The sequence below is a fragment of the Chiloscyllium punctatum genome, chromosome 15 (assembly GCF_047496795.1).
Source record: "Chiloscyllium punctatum isolate Juve2018m chromosome 15, sChiPun1.3, whole genome shotgun sequence".
Classification (NCBI taxonomy): domain Eukaryota; kingdom Metazoa; phylum Chordata; class Chondrichthyes; order Orectolobiformes; family Hemiscylliidae; genus Chiloscyllium; species Chiloscyllium punctatum.
In genome coordinates this window covers 46,404,324-46,422,431 of record NC_092753.1, presented here as the reverse complement: position 1 = coordinate 46,422,431, position 18,108 = coordinate 46,404,324, and the positions used below count along the sequence as shown (strand labels likewise).

Sequence of the window (18,108 nt, the reverse complement as noted above, 5' to 3'; positions counted from 1 at the left end):
AAGACAAGCCAAAAATGTTGCTGCATTTGCATTTACAGCTGAGAGATACAGGAAAGTTCAAGTAGAGTGAATCATTGTGACAAATTTTCAAGAAGTTACAATTGAAATGCTACTGTCATAAACCTAGTCAGAAGTTATATGACACCCAGTTATAGTCCAACAGGTTTATTTGAAATCACAAACTTTCTAAGCACTGCTCTTTCATCAGGTGAAGTCTGGATCATGTGACTTCTGACTGTGTCCATCCTCGTCCAACAGCTGCACTGCCACATCATAAACCTAGATACACAAAGAAGCATGCAGGAGGTCAAGTCAACAAAGGTACTATTATTGCTCCTTTGTAATGTCCTCTTGCTGAACATCTATCATCTTCCTCCAATAGGCCTTCTGTGAGGAGACTGATGTGTGAGGCAAAACCTTGCATACAAGGAACACACCAACACCATCCTTTCAAATTTAAGTGGACTGTACTGAAATGCACCTAAAATGCATCCTACATTTGAAGTGTGCCTTCAAAATTACCATAGCATGCTCTCTGATGATTCTGATTTCTTAATGGAACGCTTGATGGAAATGTTCAACTTCTACTGCAGAAAGCATTAAAATGCCATTAGCTATGATTGCACAAGTTTCCCTGATTTTCCATTATCCACCTTGACAGTTTGTGAAAGAATTCATGGACTTGAGATCCCTGAAAATGAAGACTGCAGCCAGCAAAGCAAGCAATTACTTCCATGACATGGTGCTGCTGGTCACAAACAACATGGATAGGAATGAGTGGGACACTTTTACATTGACATAGGTGGTAGGATTAATTAATGCAGTATGCATTACCATGCAGATTCAGCTGACAACCCCCCTGTACTTAACAAAGTATTGTCACTGATCAATCCTATTTGGATGTGGGTGGAAGCAGAGTCAATTGAAGCATACAAGAGGGCATTGAATGGTTATTTGAATGGGAACAATGTGAAAGTGTATGGGGGAAAGCTGCTGCGATACATGGGGAAGCTGATAAACTAGTTTCTCCAGAAGACATTTGTTAATGTTTCAATGCACTTCAACAATGTTACTGATATCCTGTCCCCTGAAGTAGGGTACAATGACCCAATAGAATAAGGCTACTGGGTAGCAGCCAGCTACGACTTGGTTAGGCTGGCTGTGATGTATTGGTTGTATGAGGATAAAGCATGTTTCATAACTCACTGTTGACTTATTCTTTAATTGAGGAAAAGCTCCCATGAGCACTACTGCTTATGTGTTCTATAAATGTAATATTACTTGGTAATAGGTTTGTCTTGGGTCTCCTCTGGTGTCTAATATGCCTGTTCTCTTTTATTCCTCCTTCTCTTCTGCTTTCAAGAAATACAGATGCAAGGGTATGTCCAATATAACTCAGATTGAGGTCACTTTAGATTTGGAAAATGGGCAAAAGTAGAAAACTACATCAATCGGGTCGACAATAAAACAGTAGCTAACAGCAAAAGCAGCTAAAAATCTTAGCAAAGCAACGTGACGGTAGAATTTTGACAACATTTGTGAAGTTATGCTTGAAAATAGCTCTTATTCTCAACCATACCTGCTTCATGCCTATGTAATGCAATCATTAGACACATTCTGTAAAATTGGACAATGTTGAGGCACACATAGGTTTGACATTGATGTGATGCTACAAAGTCAGAACCGAGACAAAAATAAGTTCCAGATAAAATTCCAGTGTGATAGATCATTGTTGTGTTTTATAAATTTAGACGAGAACATTTGGTAAATCTTTCTAATGGAGCTAAAACATAAAACAACATTGCACAAAGCAAAGGAGCTGGAAAAACAATAGGCTCACCTACATATCTCTTCATACTCAAAATGCAAGGAAAGCTTGAACTGTCAGCAACTGAAAGACTTCAAGCATACTCCTTAGAGGCATTCCTCTTTGACTCACTAAATAAGGAACAAGTTTAAGTCATCTGGCCACACTGTGGTCAGATTTCTTTGGGTAGTCAGGGGTTGGAATGTTTGACACCTGCTCTGTTGAAGAAAAGTTTGTTGGACAGCTAAACTGGTCAAATTGAACCTGATCCTGCAGACATAACATGTTACTTTTGGATTCAGTAAAGGGATGACCCACCCTCCTGGAGCTGCCAGCCAATCTGATTAGTCAGCAATTCCAGCTTTCCTGGCTGTGCCAAGATCTTAGGAATGGGCACTGCCAGATGGCACAAGGGAGCAAGAAGGTGGCCTAATGGATCCCAGACGTGGGTAAATCAATGTTTGACCAGGTCAGGGAGTGGATAAATGGGATAATTTTGAATCAGAATCACAGAATTGTTACTGTGCATAGACGGCCATTTGGCCCACTGCATCTGTACCGGCTCTCCAAAGGGAATTATGAAACAGTGCCATTCTCTTCCAGCTTTGCCCTCTACCCTTGAAAACTTTTTCTATTCAAATAACCACTCAACACTGTCTTGTCTCTGCCTTCACCAAACATCCAGGCAGCACATTCTAAATACAAACCAAAGTCTAAAAAAGCATTTTTCTAACATTACTGCCTCTGCAAATCACTTTAAATCAAAACCCTCTCATTCTCAATCTTTTCATGAGTGAGAACAGTTTCTTCTTGTCTCCGCTATCTCGAATGCTCATGAATTTAATAGCACTTATTCTCTCTCATGGGAAGAGTATCAAATTCTCCGATCTTTGCTCGTAACTGAAATTTCTATTGTTAGAACCATTTTTGTGAATCTCTTCTGCACACTCTCCAGTGAGTTCACATCCTTTCTGCAGCGTGACATGTAGAACTGTTCACAATATACCAGCTTAGCTCCAACAAGTGTCATGTATAAGTTCTGCATAACCTCTTTGCTCTTGTATTTGGTGCTCCTATTAATATAGACAAGGAAATGGTGTGCTTTTATTACCTACTCTCTCTGCCTGACCCACCACCTTCAATGATCTATAAATATATTCACTCAGGTTCTTTTGCTGCTACAACTCCTTAATCTTGTACCCTTATTTTGTCCATCCTTGCCCTTCTAACCAAAACACTTAATCTCACACTTCATTATAATGGCCTTTATGTGCCACCTCTCAGCCACTCCACCAATTTGTCTATGTCCTTTTGGAGCTCTGCACTGTTCTCCTCCACTGTTTATAATGCTTCCAAGTCTGTTATACCCATAATCTTTGAAATTGTGCCCTGCACACCAAAATCTAGAACCTCACCTGGTTCACTAATGTCCGTCAGGGAAGGAAACTGCTGTCTTTACCTAATCTGTCCTCTATGTGACTCTAGACCCACAGCAATGTGGTTGACTCTCAACTGCTTTGGGGGCAAATAGAACTGGGTGCTAAATGCTAGTCTGGACATTGATACTCATATCTCATGAATGAATAAAAAAAGGATATGGCATCATTACAAAGTAGCTGTTTGGGTTGTGATACTCAGAGTGGGACATGAACAGATAGTGCCCATGCATAGTAAAACAGCAGGAAATAGGGGGAAAAAATGGCAAAAAGACAAAATTAATCGCTGTTGAATCCTTGCAAATTTTGGAACAAAATGCAAGCATCATCTCATCTCTGTTTTGGTCACCTGTTCTTTCCTCACCTGTTCCTGTAGATATCTAGTATGAGACAGCAAGTGGCTTCATGCTTCAGTGCTAGATGTTCTCCTTCAGACTATTGAGAAAAGAATGTACTGTTCCTGCAGAACAGCAAGAGGAACCACTCCAATAATGCAGCCTCATCCAAGTTTGCCCTGGGGTCAGTGTCCACGAAGGTTCAAGGGAATATGAATCTCTGCCATAAGAACATTAATGACCTGCTGCGCTCGGCCAGAGGAAGTGTCACTTTTTTCTTAGTACTCCATGCTCCTGTGAGCACAAGTTCACATTATACATTTGTCTCTGCTGAGGACATTTCGATCAGAAGCTTCAACTGCACTAAATACGTCTCAAATAACTACAGAAACCAATGCAGCACTGCTTACACCACAGTGGTACTGCTTTCACATGTCTGTGATGGTTCATAGTTAAAGCATAAAAGGGAGCTACAACTCAGCAGCTCCTGCACTACCAAGTCACTAAACGTTTTTCTCAACTGATATGCTTTCATCAAAGGGTTACATACCAATAGACTCTAGCACAAAAAATGGCTTCGGTCAGAACACCTCAGAGGTATCTCAGACACGTGTCATAAAATGCTTTTTTGAGTTTCACTCACTCTAACTCTTGGCAAACAGAAGCACCATTCATTCAAAACCCTTCATTCCTCAGATGTCACAAATCCCATTCTCCTTACCAGTAACAGGAAAACAGACTTCCATAGCTCTGGGGACTGAAATCACAATCTGTGTCTAGAATGCAGAGAAAGTAGTCATGTACCCATGCTAATTCCTATTAATGATTTTTTTCCTTCTGCAAGAGAATAATATGCACAATAAATATGAATGTGCCATGTCAGCCACTCAGACATTGTTGCACTGGGATACGTCCCTGTGCCTCCCATGTGCCAGCAACACAAGTAACTCCATCAGATCAGAGTGTAAAGGTTGCAACTGTATCCATCCAGGAGATCCCCATCAGGCTGCAGCCCACCAGGTAAAGGAGAGTAGAGTAGATTTTATTTGTCATTTCTATCACATACAATTGATACAGTAAAAAATGAGAGCGTTCCTCCAGGACCAAAGTGCTACATGCCTACACCACAAAAACTGAGACAAGCCGACAAAGCTTTTAGCACGATTTCTCAAGCTGTGCTGCAGCTGTCAAGGAAGCACCCAAATGTAGCAGTAGAGAAAGAAAGAATGAAGGACCTTAAAATCACTTAGGGGGCACAATGTGATAAAGAAGCAAACACTGTTCAAAAATATGGCACTTTGTACAATATCTGTGTAGTCACTTTCAATCTATTAAGGCATATGATTGGTTCTGCTTATTTAATAGCCAACACAGAAGGGCACTGAGCATCATAAATATCACACAAATATCATGTGGAGCTGTGACCAAGGCACAGAAACTGACAATCTCTGCTGCCGTCCAGAAGGAACAGGATCATGGGTAACTGCAACCCCAACCAAGATGTATGGCTTTGGAAAATCAATCAGTATTATTATGTAGGCTCTCTATATCAGTACAGAGATGAATGTCCTTTGCTTGCAGACATTTGCACAGTGCCTATGTTTTTCGGCATAGCTCCATCTTGATGTTTAGAAACCAAGTATGAGGTAATTACAGCAAACACCAGTGAAATAACTTTTATCGAATATCAAACAAAGGAACCTAAAGTCTAAGTGTGAGAAATCAAACATTTTCTTCACAGCAAAAATGTCTGTCAGCCACAATTGGCTTCTAGCTCTAAGTGTCCACATACATTAGTCCAAAGTCAGTTGGTCGCAAATCTGGTAGCTATTAGATTCTTTCAAACCAGTTTGCCGTTTCTTATTACTGTCCTAGCTTCTCCCGCAGCAGCATTATGAGCTTCACCACCCTCAGCAGCACATTTAGACTCCCATTCCTTGTCTGTAGACACATGTGCTTACCTATACCTCCGTGTCCCCTAACCTGTCACCTCATTGTTCAGCTAGGTTGTGCAGAACACAACAATCACTATCCTGGAGATATGGTCCAATAAGTACTGGTGGCAAATGTAAGTGGTGGCATTTCCAATCATATGAAGACACCTTCATTCCTGATGAAAGGCTTATGCCTGAAATATTAATTCTCCTGCTCCTCGGATGCTGCCTGACCTGCTGTGCTTTTCCAGCACCACACTCTCGATTCTGATCTCTAGCATCTGCAGTCCTCACTTTCTCCTAGAACATTAATGTGTACCAATGCAAAAGAGGGCTCAGAGATTGTAATATGAGAATTTTAACCTCACACTGAGAATGTGAATTTTGGTACACTGCCCAATTATGCTCCCATTCATAACGTTTTATTTTAAATTCAAGGTTGTCCCAAAACATTCCATCTCAACTATTCGCTCCAATTTTTCACCCTATTGACTTCACTTCTTTTCAGAAGTTGCAGTAGAAAAACTTGTTAATATAAAATCCTGCAGTAAATGGCATCATGTTCAATAAAATTATGCCCTCAGAAGAAAAGATAATGTTGTTTTGCTGCCTTTCAGTTGCTAAGTAATCACAGGAGACTGTTAGTGCAAAATGGTTGAATACTCAACTTTCAGACAGACAATAGTAATTCCACATCAAAGGCTGCTTGTCACTTGAATTTAATTCCTTCTACTGGGTAATTTCCATCCATCTTCAGCCAGGTTGTGGATAGGGTACTGTGTGGAAACAAAATTTTCTATTTTCTGAAATTAAATATCTTCTGGCTTGGCTCGCTTGATTATCATCTGTCAGTCACTGTAAAGCACCTTGGATTTTGGTATCAGTAAGCCTTATGAGTCAGACAATTCTGTCATCCGTTTATTTGTGTTGCAATACAATATTTATCTTCATACAATTCACTTTTGTTAACTTCTTGCAATTGTATTAATTTTTCTCATTTATCCATTTGTGGTCTGTAGGCTATCAACTTGTAATATTTTAGTACATAAGACTGAGTTTATTTAATTCTGCCTCAGTACAAGGACAAGGCTTGTTGTAATGTTTTTAATTGATAATTCAAATCGGTTCAAAAGGTTGGTGGCCAACATTTAAAGGATCAGTTATTTTTCCCATGAGAGTCAGTGAGAGTGATTCCACGTTGTTGAACATAGGAACAGGAGTAAGGCATTCAGCCCCTAACTTTTTTTCATCATTCAATGAGATCACGCCTCATCTGTGGCTTAACACCATATCAGGCCCATTTCCCTTTATACTTTTGCTTAACAAAAATTTGTCTCTCTCAGTTAAGTGTTGCTGTTAGCTGGCTCCATGCAGTTGGGATCAAGGATAACTTGTAGCAGTAAGGTTCTGCTCAGTGTAGCTAGAGAGCTAGAATTATATCAGTAATTAGATGGCAGAATGCATCTTTTGCAGCACAGTGGGGTGCAGTCTTGGGAAAAAAAACGAGTTGCTGGGAGTTGAGTTATGGTTGATCACAGTGCATTTGAAATGCTTGTACCATGTCTGTATTTAAACAATGGCCTTTAGCCTGACCATTACAGTGGCATACATTCTGAAAGGTTAGTCCAGTTGGCGTGGAATAAAGAAAAAGTCTCAAAGATTGGTCCTAGGAGCAGTTGAAAGTGAGCAGTTCAAACCCGCTAAACTTGGATGAATTAGAGTAGTTGTCAACTGGGGATCAAACTAGCTTGCTGAAAGAGAGAAGCTAATATTCCTCATGAGGGAGGCAGATTTTAAATATTTTTTGTGACACACATAATTAGTCTCATTTGGCTAAATTGTTGAGAAATTTGTGGGATACCTCTTGGTTATGTCTGCAATTTTGTGTTCACTTTGGGATGATCAACCACAGTTTGCTTGTTAACCCATATTTACCACGGTTACTTTGATAGTTACAGTATCAATTGTATATCCATTATAGGTGGTTTTAGGTTAAGTTTATTTTGTTTGTTCAAAACCATAGAATATTCTGACTTTGTTCACTTAGTAAGTAACAGGGACTTCAAACTTGATGTGCAATAAGCAAAAAGAAATGAATGGTCCAGAACCAGACTGTAAATAAATTTGGTGGACTTGCCTAGGATTACAACACATTATAAAATCATACTACCTACATTTAAAATGGAATTTAGAAAAACAAACATATCAAAGTAAAATTATATCCTTTATCAGGAGAGGTACCTGTAGTAGAAGCGCTGGATAGGTTGGTGTAGAAATCATTTTAGTTACAATATGACTACCTACATATGAAGTTTTTATAATAAATTTAAAGATCAATAACTTATAACTTCAAAATGTATAGGGAAGATTTTAACCCAACTTTCAGGTGGGAACAAGGACAAAGGTCAGCAACATTGAATTGTAAGATCCTGTTGCATATCCAGAGTTTGTAATTTTAACCTACCCCCTTGAGCAGACCTCAAGGAGAAATGTTTAAAGCTAGTGAGGGCTTCCTTTCAATCTACTGTGGATGCACAGGCAAAGCTCGGATCATATAATTGATAATGCCCAACTACAAATTTAACCAGTGAATTGAACAGAGATATCATTCACTCCAGGTTATGCCAAAGCTTTTTGCACAGTATAAGGACCATTCTGTCCAACAGTGCATGAGTGGCCAATGCTTCACACAGCCCAAAGCTGCTCATCCACCACAGCCATCAGAAGTATTCTCAATGGATGTTCAGCAACCTTGAACAAGGAGATTTACACAGGATCATGGAATCATAACTGCTGCCAGGACACCAAACACAGATTTGCATGTGGTGCAGTCTGTGGTTGCAAAAAAGTGAAACATTTTGAGAGTGGAACCCAATTTATCCAGAAAGATGGCAGAATGGTGACATAGATATCTTGGACCTTAATGAATTTGGTATTTCACACAAAGGCTTGTGTTGTTTGATCCTATCCAAGGGAAGAGAAATGTAGGTAATTCTCGTCATGTAGAGCTTTTCCCTTATGGAGCAACATGACTAGGCCAGCCTTGAATATTGTGTAATCTCTGAGAATGCAGTCAGAAATAGTTAAACACTAGCACAATTATTTTCTCCACAGTCTGCATTATGCTTCATGGTTCTAAAACATCCAAAAATTGCTCACAGCTTAACATAATAAACCAGCAATTAACCACTACATAAGAAATTAGTTTTTGAAAAATGTTGGTGAGGGTGTTTCCAGCCTATTAGCACATGTTGCTGAGCAAATTAGCTGTTGGGCAGAACAAAATCTCAAAACTTTCAGCACACACCCGCAGGACTTTATTTCCGTAGTTGTCAGTAATTTTAATAATTCAGGGAAGCATCCTGGATGCACACAGACCACCCTGATCCCCTCTTGCCTAAAATCTGCTTGGACAGAAGACCTAGAAGGTTAATCATTTTCCTTTCATCTGAAAAATAGCTGTGATCTATAGAACATGTGTTTACCCTGAATGTTCAGGCACTAGATCGTTCCTTTGCAGAAATGCTACACATATATATGGAATAAAAATTAGTCCTCAACACTACTGAACATGAAACTGAAAGGAGTGGTGCTCTCCATTAAAATCAGCACACTGTCAGCTTCTGTTCACATCATCATGACTGCCTCCGTTCTCCCAGAGAGCATCCCAGCCAGTTCTGCTAGTGCTGTTACCTGGCTTTCCCTGAAGGCTGTACTTCACAATTGCTACCCTAACGAGGGTATAGCGGTCAGTTTGATGTGGTCCTACTGCCAACTTTAAAGATGTCCATTGCATCGATAGATTGTGCCCCAAACCAGTTGGGGCGTTTCAGAAGAAACATGATCCAGTTTCTTTGTGAACAGTTTATCTTCAGATTTGTAGTCTTACCTCTTTACTTTCTCATCTGACATTCTTGTCATTTGTGGTGTATGAAACTTGATAATAAACACAGAAACTAAGCCTCAAAAAATAACTTTCTCTGAAGACAATTAAATCAATAACCATTCACCAAACTCAGCACTTTGTCTTTATGACTAGCTGTTAAACATTGGGATAATGTTGCTACTGCCTCAAGGGACATTTAAAAATTTTATTTTCAAACATATGTACAAATAAGTGATAGAACACCTTACCTTGCACTATCAAATGCACTTGATAGGTCTTAGGATGGTGCTGGGTCTGCACTGAACATGTATAAGGACCTTCATCAGATATATCCACCTGTTGAATCTGAAGGCTATACTCTAAGCGAGCGCTGGTCAACAGAGTGACTCGAGGGTCCAGGGACCATTTGTCATTTCCAGCAAAAATGATATTAGATCGGTTCAGCCAAGCAACCTTTGAGATTCTGTCATCAACATAGCACCTTCAAAAAAAAACAAGATTTCCAATCAATTGTCATAAACCAGTATCTATAAAAAACAGACAAAATAGAGACAAGTTAAGAATCAATTCAAATATCTTAATAAGTTTTTATCCTTTTCATTCTAAAGACTAATATGCAGGAGCATACTGTGATTACATTATCTGTACAGAAGCTAATGGATGGTTACATGAAATGTGCATAGGATATTCATAGAGAGAAGTGCCTTTCAAATATTTAGCACAAACTGAGCGAACAGACATTTGTCAGTCAAAATCTTTGACTGGAATAATGGCAAAAATCCTTTACCAGATACCCTTTTTATTATGTATTTTATTGTATGCAGAACATTTGATACAAGGCTAATGGTGACTTTTATCATTGTAGACCAGTTAGAACCATTCGAAGTGACGCCAAGCCACCCTGATTATTCAGCTATGAACTCTGAATCAACAAAATACCATCAACAAAAATGTTATGTTACATTTCAGAGGATTCACAATCTTTATTTAAGATAAATGTATTGTATATTTGCTCGGAAACTGGTTTTGTACAAACTTGCTCCAACTCAGCAAAAAACATTGCTTGCAGTATTAATGAAAGCAAAATACTGTAGATGCTGGAAATATGAAACAAACACAGAAAGTGCTGGAGTAGTCCAGCAGAAGTGGCACTATCTCTGGACAGAGAAACCAAGTTAACGTTTTAATTCCATAATGACTTTTCTTCAGAAATTAACCCAGTTTGAAGAAAAGTGACAGTAGACTTGAAACTTTCTCTCTCCACATATGCTACCAGAACTGCTGAATTTCTCCAACATTTTCTGTTTCTTGCAAATGTTAAATAGTTTGAACTTTCTTATTTCCTTCCTGAAAACAATTCTTAATACATACAGTCCAAACAGATCAGAAATCCAAAATCATATACACAATGAATGCCAAAATATGCAAAATAAATATCATATTTTGGAATCACCACAGCATATGAAGCATTTAAAATATATTTAAGTGAACTACACAAGTTTGCTTTACAGTTGGAATTTAACTACAGGAATATTGGATATGATTTCTCTGCAATTGATAGCTATGTACTATAAAGTGCATTATGTAAGAGAATGCTACAATGAAGAACTACTATATCATAGAGTTTTTAAACAACTTGCTTCTATAATATAATAATATAATGTGAGTCTGCAAAAGAAATTCATGGTATAATAATTAATAATACATTATTTTTTTCATCATTGAATATCTAGTGCCATGCTCACAGATCTACTCTGGAAGACATTATTCATGTTTGTTGCTGAGCACATGGCTGTAGCTGTTATTAGTGCAAGTTGAATATAAAAGTCATTATGAAAAACATATTGCAAGGCAGCACCAGAATTAAGAAAATATTTGTTTCAGTCACAATTATTTAAATGTATTTTATAAGTATATATTATATATAAAATATACAATACATATATAGCTTCTGAGCCTTGAAAAAAATGTCATGTTTTCTGAGGATGCATCAATAAATGTCTGTTATATCCTTTTGTGGTGGGTTGGCACAGGGAGTATACATTTTTAACATAGCCTCCAAAATACTGTTCGTGAAATGCTGTCATTTCATAAATGGCTACAGGCTGCTTCAAGGCACTGTGTAATAACAAATAATGAAGCATGCACCATGCAGAGATGAATAATGTACCTCAGAATCTGATTTAAGACAGTGATTTTGACTACCTCACCAAATGAATTTTGATACAGCCTCCCAAAGCAGTTTTTCCAATACATTCTTTCATGGTTTTATCATTTTTCAATTTAGCAATAGAACTGCATACTTTGCCTCTTCTAATAATAGTGTAACTGAGGTTACACAGGATTAATTTTGGTGACCTTGAAGAGCAAGGAATTCAATAAAACACATTAAACCTTTTCATACATTTATAACAGACTGCTCCTCAAACATTAATAAAGGAAGCCCAGAATTAATGTGCAACAATTTAAATCACTGAGAGTGACTTTGTGAAATATGCCATCAGAATTTCTCTCACACTGTCTTTGCTTATGCAAGGGAACACAGTTTTGAGATTTAGGAAACATTTCAAAAATATGAAAGACAGAATACAAAAATATAATGTCTCATCATATTTTAAATGACAAAAATGTGGAAGCAATTCTATGCATGTCTGTCTGCTTGTGGGTAATTTTGATTTATGGTGATAAATAAGACAGGTGATTTCCATTTGGGCATCTGTTATATGTATCTGAAACTGAAATTAGCAAGAAACTGGCAAGATGAACACTCGGCAGCTGAACTGAATGTGCTTGTTCTACACTATTTCAAAAGTCAAAACTACAATTTTTTTTCGACAATTTGTTTGCTTTCTCTGCTCCTGTCTTTCCCGCTTTTCAATTTGCCTTTAATTCTTTTGCTACATACGTTTTTCCGTCTCTCTGGAGGATGGTGCAATGGTAAGGCATCTTCTTCCCAGTGGACCTGCAAAGAAGGCCATTCCACTAGATCATGCTGGCTTGGTCTGGGGACACAAATCAAGTCAGTGCTGTCTCCAGGTTGCCTAGAAATGGGCAACAATGTAGAAGGAAAATCAACGACCTTCTCCACCAGAGTAAGTACCACATTTTTCTCTCTGCCAACTCACACTCAATCTATCAGCACTACTGCACATACATCCTACCAAGCCTCGGCCACCACCACCCTCATTGTTGTTTGAAACATATTCTCTCAGCCGTTCTTCACCTCAGCCTCTCACACCACTAACCATGCATGCTCTCCACTCTGCCGTCTCACCACCCTTCCCCAAAATGCACTCAGACTAATGTTTGTGTCACAAACTGTCATGTCACTCACCTCCCCCCTTTTTCCAATTGCAACAGAAGGCAGCCCATAACAGAGAGACCGGATGAGTGGAGTTACAGCCAACATTATGTTCCACACCCACCATAAGGGGAACGGCCTAGGCCCTCCTAGAAGACAACCAGGGCCACACCTGCTGGGATGTCGAGTCATCCACTTTTCACAAATTGAGCAAGTACCCCTTTGCATGCCACTTCTGCCTTTTCATTAACCCAACTATTAGTCTCAAATGTTGGACACCACTTGCAACCATTAGCAATGACTCACTTTCTTTTGTCTTGCAAGCTCCTGATGACTTCTGTGAGAAGCAGCTGGCTGCAGAAGAACTACCTTCCTGAGGATGACAGTATTAAGCCCTCAGAAGAGACATCGTCTAGGATGCATCTGCACCCACAAGGAGACCAGATACTGTTACCTCAGTGGGATCCACAGGTACCTATCTATGACAGCTCCACAGCTGGCTAAGGAACAAACTGCACAGGCAGCTGGCATTTCAGAGGACTGCGCCAACAAGTTGCACATTCGCAGGGAGGAGATGATCATGTGGTGCTAGCAATCAATGACCTCATCTTATCCAAATGCACATGGAGAAGCAGCAGTGACAGGTAGACATATGGGACACAATGGCCCTCATTTCCTAGAAGCTGCAACATTGTAATAAATCATGCAGCCACCTGGTATGGAGGCTATTCAGAGCAAATAGTATGCTGAATCAATGCACTATAGCTTCCATATCAAATTTTTATACATCTCGCTTGGTTGGCGAATTTGGGGAGATGGAAGGTTGAATATTAATAAGGTGAATTGTCACAGTAACAAAGTTAAACAGGAAACAACAACCATCAATTGACATCCCACCACTGCCAAGTTAAAATCTTGCCTAGCTGCTTGTGAAAAGCAGTAAAAGATGGAGTGAGATGATCACAACGTCAAGTTCGGCCTCGTCACACATTTCACCGAGATCAAGTTGCTCAGACAATTCGAAGATTTCACCCTTTGCTTTTTATCGGCAAAGTTAAACAACATGTATGAAAGGGCAGTACCTAGGTGGATACAAGATTAGCTAAAGAACAAGTAACACACGGAATCAGAGTTATGTAGCACGGAAACAGACCTCTTGCTTCAACTCGTCCATGGCGACCAGATATCCTAACCTAATTTCGTCCCAGGTGCCATCACTTGGCCCATATCCCTCCAAACCCTTCCTATTCATATACCCATCCGAATGCCTCTTAAATGTTATAATTGTTCCAGCCTCCACCACTTCCTCTGGCAGCTCATTCCACACATGCACCACCCTCTGTGTGAAAATGTTGCCCCATAGGTCCCCTTTATATCTTTCTCCTCTCACCTTACACCTATGCCCTCTAGTTCTGGACTCCCCGGCCCCAGGGAAACACCCTATCTATTTATCCTATCCATGCCCCTCATGATTTTATACACCTCTGTTGGTCACCCCTCAGCCTCTGACACTCTAGGGAAAACAGCCCCACCCTATTCAGCCTCTCCCTATAGCTCAAATCCTCTAACCCTGGCAACATCCTTATAAATCTTTGCAGAAACCTTTCAAGGTTCACAACATGCTTCTGATAGGAAGGAGTCTAGAATTGCACGCAATATTCCAATAGCGGCCTAACCATCGTCCTGTACATGACCTCCCAACTCCTGTACTCAATGCACTGACCAATAAAATAAAGCATACCAAACACCTTCTTCACTATCCTATCTACCTGTGACTCTAATTACAAGGATCTATGTATCTGCACTCCAAGGTCTCTTTGTTCAGCAACACTCCCCAGGATTTCACTATTAAGTGTAAACGTCCTGCCCCGATTTGCTTTTCCAAAATGCAGCACCTCACATTTATCGAAACTAAACTCCATCTACTGCTCCTCAGCCCATTGGCCCATCCGATCAAAATTCCATTGTACTCTAAGGTAACCTTCTTCGCTGTCCACTACATTTCCTATTTTGGTGTCATATTTGGTGGAATATTGCGTGCAATTCTGGTCTTCTTCCTATCGGAAGGATGGTGTGAAACTTTAAACGGTTCAGAAAAGACTTACAAGGATGTTCCAGGGTTGGAGGATTTGAGCGATAGGGAGAGGCTGAATAGGCTGTAGCTGTTTTCCCTAGAGCATCAGAGGCTGTGGGGTAACTTATTAGAGTTTATAAAATCATGAGGGGCATGGATAGGATAAATAGGCAAGGTGTTTTCCTTGAGGTGGGGGAGTCCAGAATTAGATGGCATAGGTATAAGATGAGAGGGAAAAGATATAAAAGGGACCCAAGGAGCAATATTTTCACACACAGGCTGGTGCGTGTGTGGAGTGAGAGCATAGAGGAAGTAGTGGAGGCTGGTACAATGCAGCTTTTAAAAGGCACCTGGATGGGTATATGAATAGGAAGGGTTTAGAGGGATATGGACCAAGTGCTCGCAAATGTGACTAGATTAGCTTGGGATATCTGGACGAGTTGGACTGAAGGGTCTGTTTCCATGCTGTACATCTTTCTGACTCTACGATTCCATATAAAGCAATATGCAATATAGGATGCTCCTTATTCCATATTCTTGACTAATTTCATGTTTCTACACATCAAGTTAAAGCAAACCAAAAGAAAATTGTCCTTTGAAATTTAATCCATTGATAACTACAACATCATATCATGACTTTGTTTTTCCAGACAATTAATGTTTATTGACAGTGACAGTGAGTCACTGTCAGTTTATTTTTGTGACAATGTACCACATCATACAAATCTAATTATAACTCATGGAAGTAGCATAAGATGCACCTCATTCAATATATTCTGGTTGCCATTCATTTGTCAGAGCTGAGTTCAAATAGCCAATACTAATTCCACCCTATTTCCCTGACACCCTAATACTTTTGAGGAGTATCATTAAACTAACGATTGAAAGCTACTATGTGATTTCCCAGATAAAACCCAAGGGAGCTGAGTGTTCCAAGGGTAAACAGTCAACATCATTATCCGGCCTAGGGTTGAATTTGATTTTCTACCAGTGGACAATGTGTATTGCTCTGAATGACAATTTTCTTTTCGATACTGTAAGAACCCTATTCCCTTATACTGGTTGATAGTAATATATGACTGAAACAAGTCACATTCAAAACTACATTTCATTTCCAAAGTGTACTTTTCAGTGATAAACATTTCAAAAATTCAATATGAAGAAGCATTCTAATGACTCATTGATTCCTGCTGCATAGCTTTCTCTTTATGATTAAACTAAACAGTGACATAGTGCAGGAAAGCACTGAGAAAGGGTAATTGTCTGAAAAGGTTTCATACATTTTATTCTTTTTAAGCACATGCTCATTTTCTCTGCTTCCCACGCTTCTCTATGGCTGTCATATTTTTCCTTTTCCCAGTCTGTTTGATGAATGCATTGTGGCAGATTCTGCAAGGACTTGCCTAGGGATAGGCTTATGTGGCCTACCCAGCTTCATTTAGAGGATAATGACAAGGCGAAGGGTTTGGACATGCTGCTGTGCATCTATTTTGAATGTCATTCACTGTTTAAACTTTAGTCATGGAGTGACATGTTATCACGTAAAGCCGATATCCCCCAAACAGCAATATGAAACTAACAATGTAACTCTCCATCAAAAACAGCACATAAAACAATACCAACACAAAGCTTGGGGATGTATGTACATATGAGAACAAATATATATGTACCAGTCAGGTTGAAACAAAAGTCACTCTCTAACTTTGCTTCCAATCTTTCCTGCTCACAAACAAGGCAAGAGAAACATTACTAAAAATGTGCATCGATATACTGTTCAATTGTGCATGATATACATCTATCAGTTCATGCCTGCATGGATATTGCACTGGAAATAACATTGACCTTCAAGAAATGACTTAAAATATACCACAAAAATAACTAATTACTGATGGACCAATACAAATGTACCTGATTAAAGAACTTCACAGGACCAAATTTCTCAAGGTCTACAGAAATTATGAGGTCCCTCCTCACCATCTACTCAAGAGCATGAAGTTCCCAGAAAGTCAATCTTTCCTCATAAAGGAGTCCTCTTAAATCCAATCAGTCTCAGCTATCTTTGAAAACAAATTAATAAATGATATCTTCTGCTGTATTGAATAGAGAACTTCAAATATGATGTTAAGTTCAAAAATTATTTCTTTCCTTTACAGTTCAGGATCCTAGGTATACATCCAATAAGTCAATGCTTCAGTAAAATAGCAACTTGATAATGTCTGCCACACATATTATTTTCCTCTGTTTTGGTATGCAAAGCATCTATGGTGGAGCATGAACATTTGAAATGAACACCCGGAATGATTAGGTGGTAGAGTTATGTTTACGTAAGCGACTTCATAAGGTTTTGCTTTGTCTAATCCTCTGACCACATATTGAGTCCTCTGGCCACATATTTCATTTATTTTTCACCTCATGTGTTATTACTCATGTTTATAAGACCTCCCAGTATGACAGGAATACAGGAAGAAAAGAGCTACAGAAAGATAATGTCCAAGTCAAACTGCACAGGAGATGCTATATTCTAACCCACCTGTACAAAGACTTCAGAGATATACATTCCTCATTCTTTAGTGAATTATTTGTGCGCATGGAATGGCATTTGTCAGAGCACCCAAATCACAGCATTTCAAGTTTTCAATGATTTGAAAGCAAGGGTCACCAGAATGATCAAGAACTAATATATCCCTCAAGTCTGGTAATACCTGTATAACAAGAAAACCAAAGGGCGATGTTTCAGGTTGGTAGCCTTTCACGTTCCATTTTATCCATTTTGTTTCCTGCTTTTATAAGCAGATGTGCTAAGACAGCTTTTATTACTCTTTTAGCCTGTCTAAAACCCTTCCATAATACCTTACCCAATACTGTGATCATTTTAAAATCTGGTTATCATCGAGTTCTCTATTTTTTTGTCAACAAAGAATGTCGCATTTGACACATAAAGCTCAAAGAAATGTTTGCACAATGGCTCTTTTTAAAGGCAGTAGACATCTGATCTACCTGGGCTTTCTTCTCCAGGATCTGAACCAATTTCCTGTCCCTGAGGTATCTGAGCATTATCCAGTAAGCGAATATCTAACTAGCAGTCCCCAAATGGAATTCCATCAAGTTCTTTAGATAAAATGTTCAAAGTCCGTGATGTCTTCTTTCATGGAATGATCACATGCTTTTTCTTTTAAAACCTATTAAATTCTGACTAGGTCTCTCTGATGCTTAACTGGTCGTCTGTCTTGAAGATTTAATTCTTCCACTTCTTGACTTCTGTGCCTGAAAATGAGCCTAGCTCACACCAGCACAATCTCTATCGTGGGTAGGACAAGGAGGCTGGTCCCAAATCC

The 18,108-nt window shown here is 39.1% G+C and overlaps 1 protein-coding gene across 4 annotated transcripts in view; it reads right to left on the bottom strand.

Moving 5' to 3' along the window:
* Nucleotides 1-18,108, bottom strand: part of LOC140486218 (limbic system-associated membrane protein-like) — an 884,602-nt gene that overhangs the window by 485,323 nt on the left and 381,171 nt on the right. For all 4 annotated transcript variants that reach the window (XM_072585049.1, XM_072585050.1, XM_072585051.1 and 1 more), the window contains exon 2: nucleotides 9,647-9,879. In XM_072585049.1, the coding sequence (XP_072441150.1) occupies nucleotides 9,647-9,879 (233 nt within the window). The remainder of the gene's footprint in view (nucleotides 1-9,646; nucleotides 9,880-18,108) is intronic.